General features: G+C 38.5%; 1 protein-coding gene across 2 annotated transcripts in view; it reads left to right on the top strand.

Moving 5' to 3' along the window:
• The window catches only part of trim67 (tripartite motif containing 67), a 47,312-nt gene that overhangs the window by 17,556 nt on the left and 11,821 nt on the right, over window positions 1-17,935 (top strand). The window contains exons 2-6 of one of the 2 annotated variants that reach the window (XM_023952765.1): window positions 7,027-7,122; window positions 8,821-8,943; window positions 10,457-10,567; window positions 12,654-12,807; window positions 15,852-15,932. In XM_023952765.1, the coding sequence (XP_023808533.1) occupies window positions 7,027-7,122; window positions 8,821-8,943; window positions 10,457-10,567; window positions 12,654-12,807; window positions 15,852-15,932 (565 nt within the window). The remainder of the gene's footprint in view (window positions 1-7,026; window positions 7,123-8,820; window positions 8,944-10,456; window positions 10,568-12,653; window positions 12,808-15,851; window positions 15,933-17,935) is intronic. The other variant, XM_023952766.1, reaches the window with a different exon arrangement.

The following is a 17,935-nucleotide window of genomic DNA, read 5'->3' as shown; positions in this document are numbered from 1 at the left end:
ATATCTGGATTTTTTTTTTTTACATAAACCTGTTCACTCCAATATAAATGACTTAACCTCACAACAGAAATAGCCAATATAGTTTGGTTTCAAAAGTGTTTTTAAAGCTGTGGTTGGATGTTTTCTTCTAAAATTAATGATTTAAGAACTCTATGAATTTGAAAAACCCTGCATTGACATCTCTAGTTATTGTAAAAATTAAAGTTGACTACTTCACTGCCTTTTGAGAGTTATTTTTACAACTCCCACGATAAACGAGGGACCACTATTGTCCCTCAAACAAGAGCTAACTAGAAAGGAACAAACAACTTTCACATCCTTGTGGAAGTCACCTATGTGACATTTTACAATCATTTCCCCTTTTCATGTTTTCCCTGCTGTCAGTTAAAAAAAAAAAAAACCTAGTGCCAAGTTTGTGCGCCAGAACCAAGCCCTCAGCTGCTGCTGGGCCAAAGCTCATTTGTTTCTCCGGTTGTGGTGACTCCTTGCTAAAGCAAAGCTTCTGGGAAAAACAAAACACAAGTGGACCAACAGACCAGTGTGAGAGCGGACTGTGGTTTAGTAAAGACACAAATGCTTCCCTGTTTGGTTCTGACTTACAGTACAGACCAAAGTTTGGACACACCTTCTCATTCAAAAGGTTTTCAAAACGCCATTCAGTTTGTGTCTTATACTGTAAACCCTTTTTTTTACCAGACAGAATCAGTTAAACACACCTGCTTTCCTTTTTTGGGACCAGAACATACAGTACAGACCAAAGGTTTGGACACACCTTCTCATTCAAATGGGTTTTCTTTATTTTCATGACTATGAAAATTGTAGAGTCATACTGAAGGCATGAAAACTGTTAAAATAACACATGTGGAATTATATACATAACATAAAAGTGTGAAACAACTGAAAATATGTCATATTGTAGATTTTTCATAGTAGCCACCTTTTGATAAGATTACTACTTTGCACACTCTTGGCATTCTCTTGATGAGCTTCCAGAGACCCTGAAATGTTTGTCACTTCACAGGTGTGCCCTGTCAGGTTTAATAAGTATGATTTCTTGCCTTATAAATGTGGTTGGGACCATCAGTTGTGTTGTGGAGAAGTCAGGTGGATACACAGCTGATAGTCCTACTGAATAGACTGTTGGAATTTGTATTGTGGCAAGAAAAAAACAGCTAAGTACAGAAAAACGAGTGGCCATCATTACTTTAAGAAATGAAGGTCAGTCAGTCTGAAAAATTGGGAAAACTTTGAAAGTGTCCCCAAGTGTCACAAAAACCATCAAGCACTGCAAAGAAACTGGCTCACATGTGGACCGCCCCAGGAAAGGAAGACCAAAAGTCACCTCTGCTGTGGAGGATAAGTTCATCAGAGTCAGCAGCCTCAGAAATGGCAGGTTAACAGCAGCTCAGATTAGAGAGCAGGAGAGAGTTCTAGCAGCAGACACATCTCTACAACAACTGTTCAAAGGAGACTGAGAATCAGGCCTTCATGGTAGAATATCTGCTAGGAAACCACTGCTAAAGAAAGGCAACAAGCAGAAGAGACACACAAGGAATGGACATTAGACCAGTGGAAATCTGTGCTTTGGTCTGATGAGTCCAAATTGGAGATTTTTGGTTCCAACCACTGTGTCTTTGCGCGACACAGAAAAGGTGAACGGATGGACTCTAGATACATGGTTCCCACCGTGAAGCATGGAGGAGGAGGTGTGATGGTGTGGGGGTGCTTTGCTGGTGACTCTGTTGGGGATTTATTCCAAATTGAAGGCATTCTGAACCAGCATGGCTACCACAGCATCTTGCAGTGGCATGTTATTCCATCCAGTTTCGGTTTAGTTGGACCATCATTTCTTTTTCAACAGGACAATACGGTGGCCCAGAAGGGTCACAACACAACACATTAACTTTATACACAACACACTAACTTTACACACAACACATTAACTTTACACACAACACACTAACTTTACACACAACACACTAACTTTACACACAACACACTAACTTTACACACAACAGATTAACTTTACACACAACACATTAACTTTACACACAACACATTAACTTAACACACAACACATTAACTCACAAAACAACACAATAACTCACAACACAACACAATAACTCACAACACAACACATTAACTCACAACACAACACAATAACTCACAACACAACACAATAACTCACAACACAACACATTAACTCATGGCCCAGAAGGGTCACAACACAACACATTAACTCACAACACAACACATTAACTCACAACGGAAGTAAAGCAGCAATTGAAGTGCTTTTATTCTGAAATTTCTACTGGGCTGAGCAGCTAACTACCTAACAGAAAGTAATGTCACAGTGAGCTGTGGAGGGAGCTGGACGTGCGCTCCTCTCCTCTCCTTTTTTCCGCTCCGTCCTCTCACACAGGCACGTGCAGTCCCCAACACACACGGACACACAGGACGGAGCGGAAAAAAGGAGAGGAGAGGAGCGCGCGTGCAGCGACAGAGGGGGGTGTCAGAGCGGAGGGAGGAGTGTGTGTTCATATTGTGTGTGTTTAGAGGAAGGAGAACCGTAGTAAAGACAAAGTTTCTGGCAACACTGCTGCTAGCTTCTCTTGTAGCAATAACATGCTCCCTCCACAGCTCACTGTGACATTACTTTCTGTTAGGTAGTTAGCTGCTCAGCCCAGTAGAAATTTCAGAATAAAAGCACTTCAATTGCTGCTTTACTTCCGTTGTGAGTTAATGTGTTGTGAGGTAAGTTAATGTGTTGTGTTGTGACCCTTCTGGGCCATGAGTTAATGTGTTGTGTTGTGAGTTAATGTGTTGTGTTGTGAGTTATTGTGTTGTGTTGTGAGTTAATGTGTTGTGTTGTGAGTTATTGTGTTGTGTTGTGAGTTAATGTGTTGTGTTGTGAGTTAATGTGTTGTGTTGTGAGCTATTGTGTTGTGTTGTGAGTTAATGTGTTGTGTGTTAAGTTAATGTGTTGTGTGTAAAGTTAATGTGTTGTGTGTAAAGTTAATGTGTTGTGTGTAAAGTTAGTGTGTTGTGTGTAAAGTTAGTGTGTTGTGTATATAGTTAATGTGTTGTGTGTAAAGTTAGTGTGTTGTGTATAAAGTTAATGTGTTGTGTTGTGACCCTTCTGGGCCACCGTAGGACAATGACCCCAAACACACCTCCAGGCTGTATAAGGGCTATTTGACCAAGAAGTAGAGTGATGGGGGGCTGCGCCAGAGGACCTGGCCTCCACAGTCACCTGACCTGAACCCAATGGAGATGGTTTGGGGTGAGCTGGACCGCAGAGTGAAGGCAAAAGGGCCAACAAGTGCTAAGCATTCTGGGAAATCCTTCAAGACTGTTGGAAGACCATTTCAGGTGACTACCTCTGGAAGCTCATCAAGTCAATGCCAAGAGTGTGCAAAGCAGTAATCAAAGCAAAAGGTGGCTACTATGAAGAACAATATGACATATTTTCAGTTGTTTCACACTTTTTTGTTATGTATATAATTCCACATGTGTTATTTTAACAGTTTTCATGCCTTCAGTGTGAATCTACAATTTTCATGGTCATGAAAAGAAAGAAAACCCCTTTGAATGAGAAGGTGTGTCCAAACCTTGGTCTGTACTGTATTTTTCTGTTCCCAAAAAGGAAAGCAGGTGTGTTTAACTGATTCTGTGTATTAAAAAAAAAGGGTTTACAGTATAAGACACAAAATGAATGGCGTCTTGTGAGCACGCCATGTCTTGAAACAGAACCCTCACCCAAAACCAGTCCCCTCTCAGCCTCGTGTTCTTTGTGTCCTCCTGGACCCTCACAGTGAAAGCTACGATTCAATCTGCATTTTTGTAACGAGCAAGGAAAATCAATGAATGAATAAAACATCCACTCGGAATTGGATGCAGGGAGTCGACAGGCTGGTTGATGGAAGTAAATCAGAACTTTGACCTACATCTGCAGCGAAACAAACCAAGAATCAGGATGGATGTAAAAAAGAGGAAGGGGTGAAGCAGACGGGCCCTCACTCGGGACATCCGTCATCCCCCTCGTTAGCATCTTCGCACACCACCACACCACCACACCACCACCACACACACACGCACACATCCAAACACAAGCCGGACAGCTTGCTGGGCCAGATGGCCTCTTGCAGGAGCAGAGCGAAGTGGGGCCGGCTTGGTTTGTGAATTACGATGTCCGTCCCTTTTGACCTGATGCAGCACATGGATCACAGAGGGGCTGGACGGGGATGAGATCACCATGTGTGGTGTGGGGGTGGTGTGACTGTGGGTGCAGGGGCAGATTTCACATCGGATGTCAGACAAATGTTTGACTTCTCCGGTTGGAGAAAAAGCAGAACTGTGGTTTTAAGTAACCTCCTTTCTTAAGTTACTTAAAGTTCGTAGATTCGGAGGTTACTCCCTTTGTATCACATTCTTTTTTACTCTAGGATGTTCATGACATGTCTCTCCAGTAAAGAAAAGGCAGGTGGGTGTGGCGCCAAAGGAGCCGACTCATCACAGCTTGTGTTTCAGCGTGCCTTCTTTGTCCTGTCTTTCCTAATTTAACCGTGATGGATGAGCCTGCATATGTAAACAGTACCTCCTTCTTACACTCAGTTCCTTTTGTTTGTATTTATATTTCAAAATTTGTTTAACATCTGAAGACTTTTGTGTTAAAATGTTGCTTTTAGGTTAGGGAAATTATTAAAATCTGGCTTAGAAATTAATCTGACGGCAGATCTCATTGACTTTTCATGTTTTTAAAATGTCCAATTTCTTAGAAGTACACAGAATGGAAAGAAAAGATTAATTAAAAAAATGTTGGGCATACATTTTGAATATTTAAACAAGATTTTCTAATATTTCTTTAAATTTGAGGAAAACATAATTTTTTATTGGCATGTTCATTTCATTAAATTCCAAATAATTTACACATTTAATCACTGGATTGATAAATATTCAAAGAGCATTCCTGTCAACTTTGAGCTTAATTTTCTTAATATATGTCCTCCATTTTGTGAAAAATGCCACAAGAACATGTTAAAAACACCAAAAATACCATTTTCATCAGAGTAGGTCTTCAAAAATAAAAATTCAAACAAAAACGGTGCCTTTAAAAAAATAATATCAAAAGTTATTGCTAAATTAAAGGAGAGTAATCTTTCAAGTACTTTATGAGCTATAAATTTAAGGAAGGACAATCTTTTTATCATTTATCATTTATTTATGAGCCGTTTATAGGACCTTTAGGTCCTAAATAAAGCAAAAACGTAGCAACAGCAGGGGAGAAATGCATAAAGCTGAGGCATATTTATGAGCTATGCAGCTCAGATGCTGTAAGTGGTGCCATGAATATTTTATCTGGGATAGTAGCTGCAAGATCTAGATATCATGAAGTCCAATTACTGCTTTTACCATTTTTCAGCAAAAGATAAAGTAATATTTAATATATAAATATATCTTAAATTTTAAAATACAAATTGACTTTACAGCTTTTTATTCTTTGGATGTTTGCACAAGGATTAATATTTGGCCTTGTGTAAAGTCATCCGTTGAAACGCAAATTTAATATTTTAGAAAAAAGTACAAATTGTTCATAAATGTTTACCTATTATGATGGTTAAACACCTAAAGCTAATTTGATCTAAGACTGCAGTTATGGAAGCTGTTGTAACCAGATCTGTTCTGTTGTAGTTGTATTTACCTACATTTGTATCAATGCATTGGTGATTTTCAAAATAAAATGGCAAATGCCGTTTTATTAATTTTCTCTTTTATAATCTCATTTGATATCTGATAGAGCAGTGTGCCGTGGAACACTAGTGTGCCGTGGGAGATGGCCAAGCGTGCCGTGGGAAATTGCCCTCATTAACTGATCTAAAAACATTTCCCATCTCCAGGATACCAGCTCTTTGTTCATCCAAACAGGCCCTGATAAAACACTGGGTAGTTAGAAATATGAAAGATCAAAAAATATTTTTTTCTTTGTGTTTATTTGATTAAATTTTGATAAGAAAGACGGTACCGTGATTTAGCCGTAGCGTCAGCTGTTTTTGTAAAGGTCCCGCCCCTTTAACTGTCTCCACCAATCATTCTTGGATGCTTAATCACATATCATCAGTCTGACCAATCAGAAGTGGTCAAAGTCTTCACTTCCTTGTTTCGATTCTGCTCCTAAAGTTGCTTAGTTCCAACATAAAGACCAGCTAAAGCTCGTCTTTAGCAGTGAAGCTTTGCGTGGGATCAGGTGTCAGACCGTGGAACAAGTGAACAAAACAATGAAGCTCAGAGACCCGAGTCTGCCTGGCGTTCGGCGGCGGTTTGCATGATGCATTGGGTTAAAGTGACAGCATCTCAGCACACAATGACTCTTCCTTTGAAATCTTGAAACCACAACGAACACACATCAAGCAGTTTTTAAATCTTCTAACTGAACTTTTATTACATCTTTTAGAAAAAACAGCTGCAGTTTCCAGCTTTTTCTGCCACAATTATCAAATGCATGTGAGATTGTGGAGGGACTGTAGATCAATACAGACTATGAATTTCTGTTTATTATTTTTTTATTTTATGTTTCTGTGCTGGTGTGCCGCAGGATTTTTATCAAGGTTAAAGTGTGCCGTGGCTCAAAAAAGGTTAAAAAACACTGTGATAGAGATGGCAAAACTGATCCTTTTTAAAATAAAAAAAAATAAAAAAAGCTATCCAGAATTTTGGCTTTTAGAGCTGGTTCCCATCTAGGTTGCTTCAGGCAGGATGAGAAGCAATCGGAGCATGGAGAACGGTCAGATTACATAAGCATCCTCTTTAGGAAAGCTTCCGTGCCTCAATGGATGTGCTGGATGCATTAGTTTTAATCTTCTTCTTTCTCAGTTCGAGAGCTTTAGAACTAAACTAAGTAAGCACTGTAACTCTGAAAGATCATGTTGTGGTGACTGATCTCTTGCAGGTCTTCTTGTTAAACAGAATCTAAATAATACATTTCAATTGAATTTATATTTATAGCCTGCTTCTCTTTGGGTGTTGCAGTGCCAGCTTTCCCAGGCTCTGAATGGGGTCTCAGACAAAGCTAAAGATGCCAAGGAGTTCCTGGTTCAGCTCAAGAACATGCTTCAGCAGATACAGGTATGAAGTCTACTCACCATGTTATATTTATATATATATCAAACAAAGCAAAACTGGCCTTTACACTTGGGATCAGGAGGATAAGTCAACAAAAACTCCACATTCTGATGCCCTTGTGTGTATTTTTTCCCTGTAGTCTTTGCTGAAGTACAGATTAAAGTCTGTTTGGAAGATTGATTTATTTTTCAGCAGCACGTGCAGACTGTTGAGGGATAAAGGCTCTTTAACAAAAATGGAGCCTTACTCTGTCTGACAGCTGGGGAGATTGATGGATAAAGAGAAAAAAATGAGAGCAGAGTCGGGGAAAGATTTGCAGTTTCCCTGAGGGGACGAGGAAAGACTACAAACCTCTCAATCTAACACTTGGTCCTCTGTGCAGTCTGCCTAAAAATTCTACTTTATTGCCACAAAAACAATCCAAAATAAACCTGAATGCTGTCTGTGAATAAAGAAATTAGATCTTTTGTGATCTAAATGGTATAATGATGTGGTCAAAACTAAATAAATTTATTACACACAAACACTCGCAAACACACTCAGTGATAAACAAACTAGCACGTGAATAAAGTTTAACAGCTTCAGAATTTTCACCAATTAAATTAAGTTGCATAGAACCAAAGTTAGCAAGAAAATAATACTTTTTTTTATTATAAAAAGTATCTCTTTCTTATTGAAAATATTGTGTGCCAATTATTTTTAAATGTTGGGGGTTGATGGCACATGTTGATGCAACGTTAGCACCCAGAAGTATTGAAATGCCATATTTAGCAAGTATTGCAAAATTAGTGGCAAAGTTATGGGGCCATGAAAAATCAACATTGTGATCTTTTAAGTGTATTATAATGTTGATTCCTTACAAAAAACAACTCTAAAGCAGAATTTTAATCCATTCACACATTTCTGAGTCTTCCTCTAAAAACCTGCTCTCTGAGCAGCAGCCCCTCCCAACCCATTAAAACGTTCGGGTCCTCACATTGTGACGTAGATACGTGAGAACAGCCCCTTCCAGGAAGAGTCTGCACTGCCAGCTCCGCCCCCAGGCTAACACACATGTTTTCTCCACAGAGCGGTGTGGCAAAGGTAATATATTATCATAAACGTAGATTTACTCTGAAAGGCTTCAGAATAGCATGATATAGGTTGGTCTACTACTTTGAAATATCCCAATAAAGTAAGTTTGCTAATGGTAAATTTAGCTTGTTAGCTCTGTTAAAATATTTGTAAATATAAAAAAAAGGACTGTAATCCTAAAGTAAGCATGGAACTTCTTTAAAAAAAAACTTAAATAAAGTAACATTCTTGTGTTAAAGTTAACATGCTGCTTTTTTTAGATTGTGACACACCAACAAAAACAACTCTAGACGTCACAGTTGGTTAAGTGCGGCACTGGCACGCAGGAAATAAGGGTCTGATTCCCAGGGTGAGAACTATCCAGTGTGAGTCCTTGGGCAAGACCCTCCACGCCACTGCTCACCTATGTAGCCACAAGGGGGCCCATTTCTTCCTGTGCCGGTCCCCAGCCCAGATAAAATACAGGGTTGTGTCAGGAAGGGCATGTGGTGTAACAATCTCTGCTAAACCACCTGTGAATCAGTGAAAACTGATTTGTTGAGGCGACTCATGATGGGATATGCTGAAACAAAAACATTTTTAGTGTCATGTTGATATTCACATCAACGGTGTTGTTTTTCTTCGTAGGAGAATGGAGTGGAGTTTGAAGCTTGCTTTGTGGCACAGTGCGATTCTCTGATTGAGGCGCTGACCAGACAGAAGGCTAAACTCCTCACCAAAGTCACAAAGGAGAAGGAGTACAAACTGAAGGTACGATTGTGAGATGTTTGTCCACGGAGTTTTAGAAACTGAATTACGCTTCACCATCTAATCTAACACATCTAACACAATCTAACAAGGTCATCTTTGTTATATTTGTAATGTTGACTAAAATGCAAAAAAAGAGAAAATGCAAAGTGTTTGTTTTTATTAAACACCATATTACCATCTAGAAAAAGCTTATAATTTATGTCAAAGTTAAGTTTAGTTCTGCTTGACCTATTTTAGCATAATTTCTACAATGATGGTTTCATTTAGTAATTTAGTAGCCTATGTGAAGCATTTATTGGTAGCCCAACTTCTTTTCCATTTCTCTCTTTTGTTTTGATAGTTTAGATCAAAAATCTTTTTTATTTTTTTTATTTTTGAACAGTGATCCTTTTTATAGCTATTAGCAGAAATTTAGAGTTTCAACAGGTTAACAAAGGCTTTTTTTATTTAGATTAATGGTGTTATACTTAACCATAACCTTCCTAACATGCTAGAGAGGCAAATTATAATCAAATAGATGTGAAAAACCTGTGTGGGTGTAAACTTTGAAAGTGACTAACAATGAAAGTGATGTGGGAAAATAATAGTAGGGAAACTAAAATGAATTATTAGGAGGAAAGTTCAAATACTTTTTAATTAAACTATGAAACAACATTTTTTAAGTTAAGTTAGAAAAACAAGTTTTTTTGTGGTCTGTCTTTCTGTTTTTTATTTGCACGTTTCCTTTTTCATGATAATTTGTTTCAAAATTACAAACATATGTATCCATGAAAACAAGGAAGAATCTGGCTCAGGTTGTTATAGAGATGGCGGCTGTTTGGTAAGGGGGACCAGCGTCTTTTTCACAGACATGTGGAGCAAGTTTTTCAATGTGCATAAATGAGCTCCGCAAATGTCAGGAGAACAGAAAATAAATGCAAGATTTACTAAACGGCTTCTCCTCGTATGTCATTATGTTTACACAGGGTGGTGGGATGGAGGGGGGGGGGGGGGGTAGGTATAACGTGATCTGCAAGAAATTTTCCATCAGCAAATAATGAAAGTGTTTTTAATTAATTTCCTCCATGGTCGTTTCATGGTTAGACAGGGATTCAGCAAACGCTTCATGGTCTTCAGTTTTAGTTTAGGCAGCACTTGTCAGGTGAATATTTGATTGTAATCTAATCAGAAAAGGATGGTAATCACCAAAAACTGTGGTTAATTATCTCTCAGATTCATTAAAACCCCTGCCTCCTGGGAAATGTATCTAAGATTCACTGAATTTAGAAAACCTTTTAGTCAAACATTTTTTCTACGTTTTCTGCTTCTAAAAAGGTTTGTTTCAATTTTGTGCTCTAAAATGCAAAATGTTGGACTGTAACCATCAACTAACAGTCTCTATTAGGCTCTATTTGAGACATTAGACATCGTCTGAGCCTGTTTTTTTAACTGTTTATTTTGATCTACTTATTAATAGATGACGTTCATTTGAAATCAGTCAACAACCTCAACATGTGGTTTGTGTCTTCTACAGGTGGTGCGTGATCAGATCACACACTGTACCATGAAGCTGCGGCAGACCACCGGCATGATGGAGTACTGCTTAGAGGTCCTTAAGGAGAACGATCCCAGTGGATATCTGCAGGTTTATGACCCACTATAGCCCACTTAAAGGAGCACACGTTCACAGAATATGTTCAGCATTTTCACACACGTCCCGTCAAGCGAATACAACAATGAATGGATCTTGCCTAAACATTTGAACATTTTGTGTTGCACTACCTTTGGCAGAAAATGTTCAGGCTTTGGTGTGGTTTTATTTGTAAAAGCTTTTTTTCCCAAAAACTCTTTTCATTTAAAAAAAACTTGTGGTTCACTTTTGTATTGGACTTCTTTTCGGACAATTTATATAGCGCTAATGGAATTCCCTCCGTGGAAACAGTTTAGAAATTTATTAGACTTGTTTCTAAAGTACAATACATCTCTGCTAAAACTTAAATAAGACCTTAGTGTCCAGGATGACATTACACCACTAAATAAATATATAAATCATTAATAATTTAACTGTTATGACCAAAGTATTTCATTCATTCATTCATCTTCTAAACCCGATTTGTCCCTTTCGGGGTCTCGGGGCCGCCGGAGCCTATCTCGGCCAATCGTGGGCAAAGGACCGGTCGCCAGTCTGTCGCAGACAAAAATAATAATAATAATGGATTAGATTTATCTGCGCTTTTCCAGACACTAAAAGCGCGTACAATGTGTCCTTTATTCATTCACTCCTCATTCATACTTGGTGATGGTAACTACTGATGCAGCCTCAGCTGCCCTGGGGCAGACTGACAGAGGCGTGGCTGCCAGTTCGCGCCTACGGCTCCTCTCACCATCACCGGGACATTCATACACATTCACACACCAGTGGACCACTGGATACAACAACAGTTGACTGGGGCCGGAGCGGGGATCGAACCGCTGACCCATCATTGGACGACCTGCTTAACCGCTTGAGCCAGTGACGCTAAATTTTTGTGACTCTAAATTATTTACACGTTTTTTAAAGCTTTTTTAAAAAACTAATTTTCTAGAATGATTTTCAACTTGTTTTATATGCAGCTATGAAAGACAAGAATATCCATATGGAAAAATACTTTCTTCAGCTCGTTTTCTCAAGAAAACAAAATTCCTTTCCCTCAGATAATAAGATCTTAAGTGGTTATCTAGAAAAAAAACTTTATTTCATTATCTGAAGAAAAGATTGGTTTTCTTAAAATAACAAAATAATATGTCATTATCCTGAGAAAACACGTGATGATTTTATTCCGTTATCACAAGAAATATGCGACCTTGGGAGCATTTCGGGGCAGGCAACTCTGGCAGGTTTTACTTCGGTTACTCCGCCAGGGCGGTTCAGTTAATCAACTCACCTGTGCAGCGTCCTATTTAAGTCCAGGTGTGTAAGCTGTTCATCCTTCTTTACTGAAGCGCCTACATTTGTCGCCCCACCCTCCCACCCGGCTTCCACCTGTGAGCTCCGTTAGAGTAGTTATTACCCAAAAATTTATGGAAACTTTTCTCATGGAATTGCACGGAGTCTTATGCCAAACTAAAGGAATGTGAAATACTGACTAGAGGAATGTGAAACTCAAAGTTAAAGGAATGTGAAATGCCAACTCGAGGAATGTGAAATGCAAAGTTAAAGGAATGTGAAAGCAAAACTAAAAGATGAGAAAATTAATATTACTACTGCAAGAGTTGTCTGACTGAAATACAATTTTCTCAAGATAAGGAGATATTAAGTGATCTTCTTGAGAAAAAAAGCGATGATTGAGATCTATTATCTCAAGAAAACATTTAGGTTTTTTTGAGAGAACAAAGATATTAAGTTGTCATCTCGAGAAAATGAGTTGAAAAAATATTAGCAGAAATAGTAGCTTCAAATTTGAATATTTCATAAGTTGGTGATGGCTGGTTAAATGGTTTGTCTTCCATTCTCATCAGCACCGCCAAGAGTGTAACCTGTGTAATTGCATTTAATTAAAGAAATGATGCAAAAGTATGCAATATCGGCTATCCTGTTACCTGTATATGGAATTATTATAAAAATGGATATTGCTCATATTATAAAGTTATAACAGCATTTCCAGAGTCAGGCTCTTTCGTATCAGTAAGTTCAGTTATGTAGAGGATGAGGGGGGCGGAGCTTCACCTCCTTCGGCTTTGTGTGTCCACAGATCTCAGATGCCCTGATCAAGCGTGTCACGTCCTCACAGGACCAGTGGGTCAAGGGGGCGCTGGAGCCCAAGGTCAGCTCTGACTTTGACCTTGTCCTCAACACGGACTCGCTCCTCCAAACCATCCTGCAGCTGGACTTCTGCCACGGCAAAGGTGAGCTCCATCGCAACAACCAAAGCGTCCTGACTTTCACTTTCAAGCATCTCCTTTGCTTCTCATGTTCTGCTCATGCAACATTAAAAAAAAACTCCTTCTGCTGCAGTCCCAGTGTTACGCTCATGAATCCATGTTTGTTTTGATGTGTAATCAACATGATGCATATTTCATGCATTTCATGCTGCTCCAGCAGCAGAAAGAGGTTGTTTTTCTTGTAGATGAGCAGTCAGCAGAGCTCTCTAATGATCTCTTTATTTGTGTGTCAAATTGATTACCAGATCTAATTACAGAAAAGAAAACATATAGTATGTTTGAAATAACAGGAAGTAGAATTCTTCAGCCCTGAGGACATGTGGCTGTGAGGCAAGAACACCTGCTGGCCGTCTGTCAGGTCAGCATGCACTTCAGTGAGCCTCTCTGTAATCTGAGTTGCAGTCAGCTTTGTAAGGAAGAAATGTGGCTTTGATCATCCGGCCTTTGTTCACCCAGGCTGGTGACATGAAACTCATTTCCTCACCTCTCACATCCCACAGAACAAAGCAACAGAGTTGAAAGGCTAACGGCGTCTCTGCTGATTTACTGTTTTGCATCCTGAGCAGCACCATGATGCAGCAGGCAGTCTGGTCCAATGAAACGGAGATTTGTCATAAAAATGGGCACAATGCTCAGCTTCAGTATGTTGTCTGAGGGATTCAGTCTAGTTCAGAGGTCTGTAACCTTTAACGCCAAAAGAGCCTATTGGTCTAATTTCATACTGACCAAAACCCAGCGAGAGCCGCAAATTCCCACTTAAAAAATTAGATTTTATTTTTGTTTTTCTGGTCATTTAGCTATTCATTTATTAAATTTAGCTTTATAGTAATTGAAATGTAACAGTTTTATAATTTTCTATAATAATTTTCTACATTAACTTTTTTTTACTTTTGACGGCATATGCAAGTTCCTTTCAAAATAAAATGCAGCCTCTGTCAAATATGAGCAGATTTACGTGAATTAAATATTCAATAAAGGTAAACATGATATTCTATTATCATGGCATTCTCCTACTTTGTCTCCTTTTATTATCATATATAAACACGACAACGCATAAACAATATAAACATGAATATAATTATAGGACAAATATCTATATGTGAAATGTAGTTATGTGCTTTAAAGCCCCACTCTGATGATCCTGTGATCTATTTTCAAAGTGTTTGCAGTGGTCTCTTATCATGATTATGCTGTTTTTAGACAAAATCCAAAAAACCTGTGTTGTTTTCTTGGACATAGGCAAGGCAAGGCAAGTTTATTTGTATAGCAAACATAGTCACAGCAGAGCTGCAGTAGTAATTTGCCTCTCGAGTTGTGGGCTGGACCGTTGGCATTGAGCAACCTTGCCCCCCTTCCCGGCCCCCATAACTGAGACTTCTTTGTTTACATTGTCTCTTGCTCTCTTACAGACCCTCACATACCCCAACCTAATGTTAATGGTACAAGGAAAATAGCGAGCAATATTGAAACTATGTTCTTTATCCCTTGTGCTATCCTAGGCACTTTAACATTGGGAGTTGGGTCATCTAGACCCACTAGACAGTGCTCTGAACCTTTTTTCTTCAATGATTTGTGATCTTCACTGGTGTCCATGGATTACATGAAATCTTTCCACCTTTATCCACCTTTGTCATGGTAGAAATAACACGTCAATGTAAGGGTGGGGTCATCTAAGATAGCACAAGGCTTAAATATGTAAGCCACCAAGAAGTCAGGTCGCTGGAGTTAGCCAAGTACGACGGGTGCGGATGCAACTCTGGACCCCCCCCATCAGCTAACGCCTAGCAGCTGCCTCAGAACTGGTGGGGATCAGGGGAATCCAGCTGTTTAATTAAAACAAAGTCTTGGCAGCGGGCGCTGACCATGGTGCTGATGCTATGTGATCTCTGCTCTCAGCTCAGAATGTCAAGGTGGAGAAATTTAATATACGTGATTGGCGTGGTTCATTTGTGATACATCTATCAAAATTTCATGTAAAGAAGACAACTTTTCTCACTTTTTCCAGATAAATTCACGAATGACCATTTTTTTTATCGTGCAATGTGTGCAAATTGTACATGGTGGCAGAGTGACACGGCCTTTAGAGAAAATGACCTTTTTTTGGATGATCTACATGAGTGTTGCTTCTTGTGAAAATGTAAACTAAACAAGAATAGTCACTGTGGTTTTGAGAAGGTAAAGATAATCCCATAGTCTATTTTGCAAAAGTGGTGATGGAAATCTTTAAAGGAGAGATGTCTGTGGGGTGAGGTTGTGGAATAATATGGAGGAAAGTATCAAAAGAAGTAAAAATGTTACACAATTTAAAACAAATCAAACTATACATTATAAAATGATAAACCAAACAGGACGATGTATGGACAATCACAACTTGTGAAGTTGTTTTGGTACCTTAATGCTATTTGGTATTTTATATTTTACATGTTTTATTTAATGCTTTTGAGTTTATATAAAAAATGATTGTTTGTGAAAGGTGTAAAAATGTATGTATTAGTCACAATAATATTGGGGGGGGGGGTGAATTATTTTGATTTTTCTTCTCCTTTTTCAATAATTTTCTCACTTAGTGTTTGTCATGTTTATTTGACTATTTCATTTTATGTTTGAAAATAGAATTATGTCAAATCTAAAAAGGAGCTCACCAGTATCCCTGCAGGAATGGAAAGTTTGGGAATCAAACTTATGCGAAGTTTTAATTTTGATGTAGAGCTCTAAAGGACAGGAAGAAAAAGAAAGCTTGGAGAGGAAAATTTGTTTTACAGAATGAATGTTTTATTATAACATCCATCAAAAAAAAAACAGCAAAGCAGTTTCAATATAAGTCATGACTTTAAGGAAAATCTCATCTCATGGGTAAAAGTTAGTCCAAACTAACCTACTGCTTGATCCAAAGTGATGAAAATGTGGACACAGGAAGTCCTTTGTGTGTTAAACCTGAAGCTCCTTGTCAGTCGCTCTGTGCCGCCATCCATGTGTATTAAAACATTCAAACTCAATCATGCTTTCAGATGTGCAAGAGAAGCCATTATTGAAACAAATGCAGGCGGCAGACAGTTATGAGGCTGAGATGGAGACTGAGAGCCCAGGAGGTATTCCCTTCCTTGAATGCCTTTTGTCCCACCCCCACCCCCTCACTCCCCCACTCCTAAAAAGCCTCACAGTCATTCTAGCCTAAAACTCAGTGGTCCTTTTGTTCTAAGAGTCTGTGGTTTCCTCTGCATGGTTATGCTTTGTATTTACCTCAATAAATGACCCCAAAGCAGAATGACTATTTTTCCCTTCCTGAGGTATTTGTTTCCATTTCTTCTGTGGTCACCATGTTTCATGCATTCTTATAGACAACGCTTATATTCAAATTAGTACTTCTGTACTAATTATGTATATATTTTTTATGATTTCTACATAATCTAGAATTATCACAAGAAAATTAACGTTTGTTTTCTTACATAAAAGTGTTTATTTCTGCCTAAACTTGATCTAATCTAAAGTGTATAAAATTATTGCTATGATAGCATCTAATAACTTTTTTGGTGCTAAAAATAAAACAATGTGTTTTTCTTTAAAGGCAACAGCAGAAATAGTCTGTGTTGTTTTGTTTAAGTTGTTTTTTATTAAAGTTTTCCGAAATGAGGTGAAAAAAGTGACCCATCATATTTAGTGATGAGGGTTTTTTTGTGTTTTTACTGTGATTTACTGTTTGATCTTCAGACGTCGTGGTGTTATCGTTCAACAGCAAACATAACTTTTTAAAAGATAAAAAAATGAACAAATTATAATTAAATGTGAATAAACAAAAAACAGTAGTTTGTATTGCCTACTATTTAATTATCTTTGACTTAACTCTAAAGGTTTTTAACACCACAGCTAATGTGGGCGACGGCAAAATAACGCACTCTTTTTGAACTACTCTTTTCAACCTTTTTTTAGCAATTATTGTAAATCTAAAGGGTTCTGATACAGAGAAAAGCGGCTTAGTATGATTTGCAAGTGAAGTGTTGCATATCGGTCCAAAGCCGCTTTTCTCTGGGTCAGAATCAGTTGATTTACGTCGATTGCGTAGAGACGTCACTGGTGGAAAGTGTTGCACATCAGCGCTAAGCTGCTTTTTTCTGCTTGCTGGAATTACGTCAATTATGTAAAAGATTAGTTCAAAGAACAGGAACATTGGAACTAAAGCTTTGGTGTTAAAGGGTTAAATTTTTTCAGCTAAATTACATGTGCAGTTCCTAAAGTTTCACATGACCTAAGATGAAGTCTCACTCCAATCATAGTTATCTATTTTTAAAGTGTCCCTAGTAGTCTTTTAATTATGATTATGCCATTTTTAGCCTGAATCGGAAAAGCTGTGTCGTTGTCTAGTACATACCGGTAGTTTCTGCAGAGCAGCAGGAGTTCTTTGGAAATTCACCTCTTAGTGGTGGGTGTGACTGTTGGCACAGAGTGAGCCTTCCTTCATTTCCCATCATCCCTTTTTTTACATGCTCTCCCACTAGCTTACACCCCAAACATAAAATTTGGGGTGCAACAAAAACGGCGAGCAACATCAGAGCTATCCAGCCATACAGTTTTGAGCCAGATTCCAGCTCAGACGAGGATAAGAAAGACATTAATGTATTTATTTGTCTGCTAGTGGAGAGATCAGAATGGGACTATTAGCATTGACAAAATTGTATAAAAATAGTTTGACAGTTTAATGTAAAAGTTCCAGATTGACTACATTTTAGTTTTGATGTTTGTACTGACTTGAACTTCTCCACATGAGCGTGTTTTTCTTCTAAGAATCAGAAAAGTCTCTGATAGAAACGAACCTGGTGTTTGTGTTTGCCCTCTATTCATGTGTCTATTGAGCAGAGAAATTCATTCATCTCACACCACAGGGTTAGACAGATATGCTGCTTCTGACAGTATTTGTAATGAACCTGGCCTTCGGAGAACTCAATGATTTCAGCTAAAAGTCAGTCGGCAAAGGTCATATCCGTCTAGCCCCGTGCACCTTCTGCACCTCCACCCAGCAGAGCATTGCACATCCTCACGTAGTCATGTTTAAGCCTTCCTCTAATTCCCAGCTGTTGCCCTCAAATTGAACCTGGAG

This window comes from Oryzias latipes, chromosome 24 (genome assembly GCF_002234675.1).
Source record: "Oryzias latipes chromosome 24, ASM223467v1".
NCBI classification, from domain to species: domain Eukaryota; kingdom Metazoa; phylum Chordata; class Actinopteri; order Beloniformes; family Adrianichthyidae; genus Oryzias; species Oryzias latipes.
This window is presented reverse-complemented; position numbering and strand designations above follow the sequence as displayed.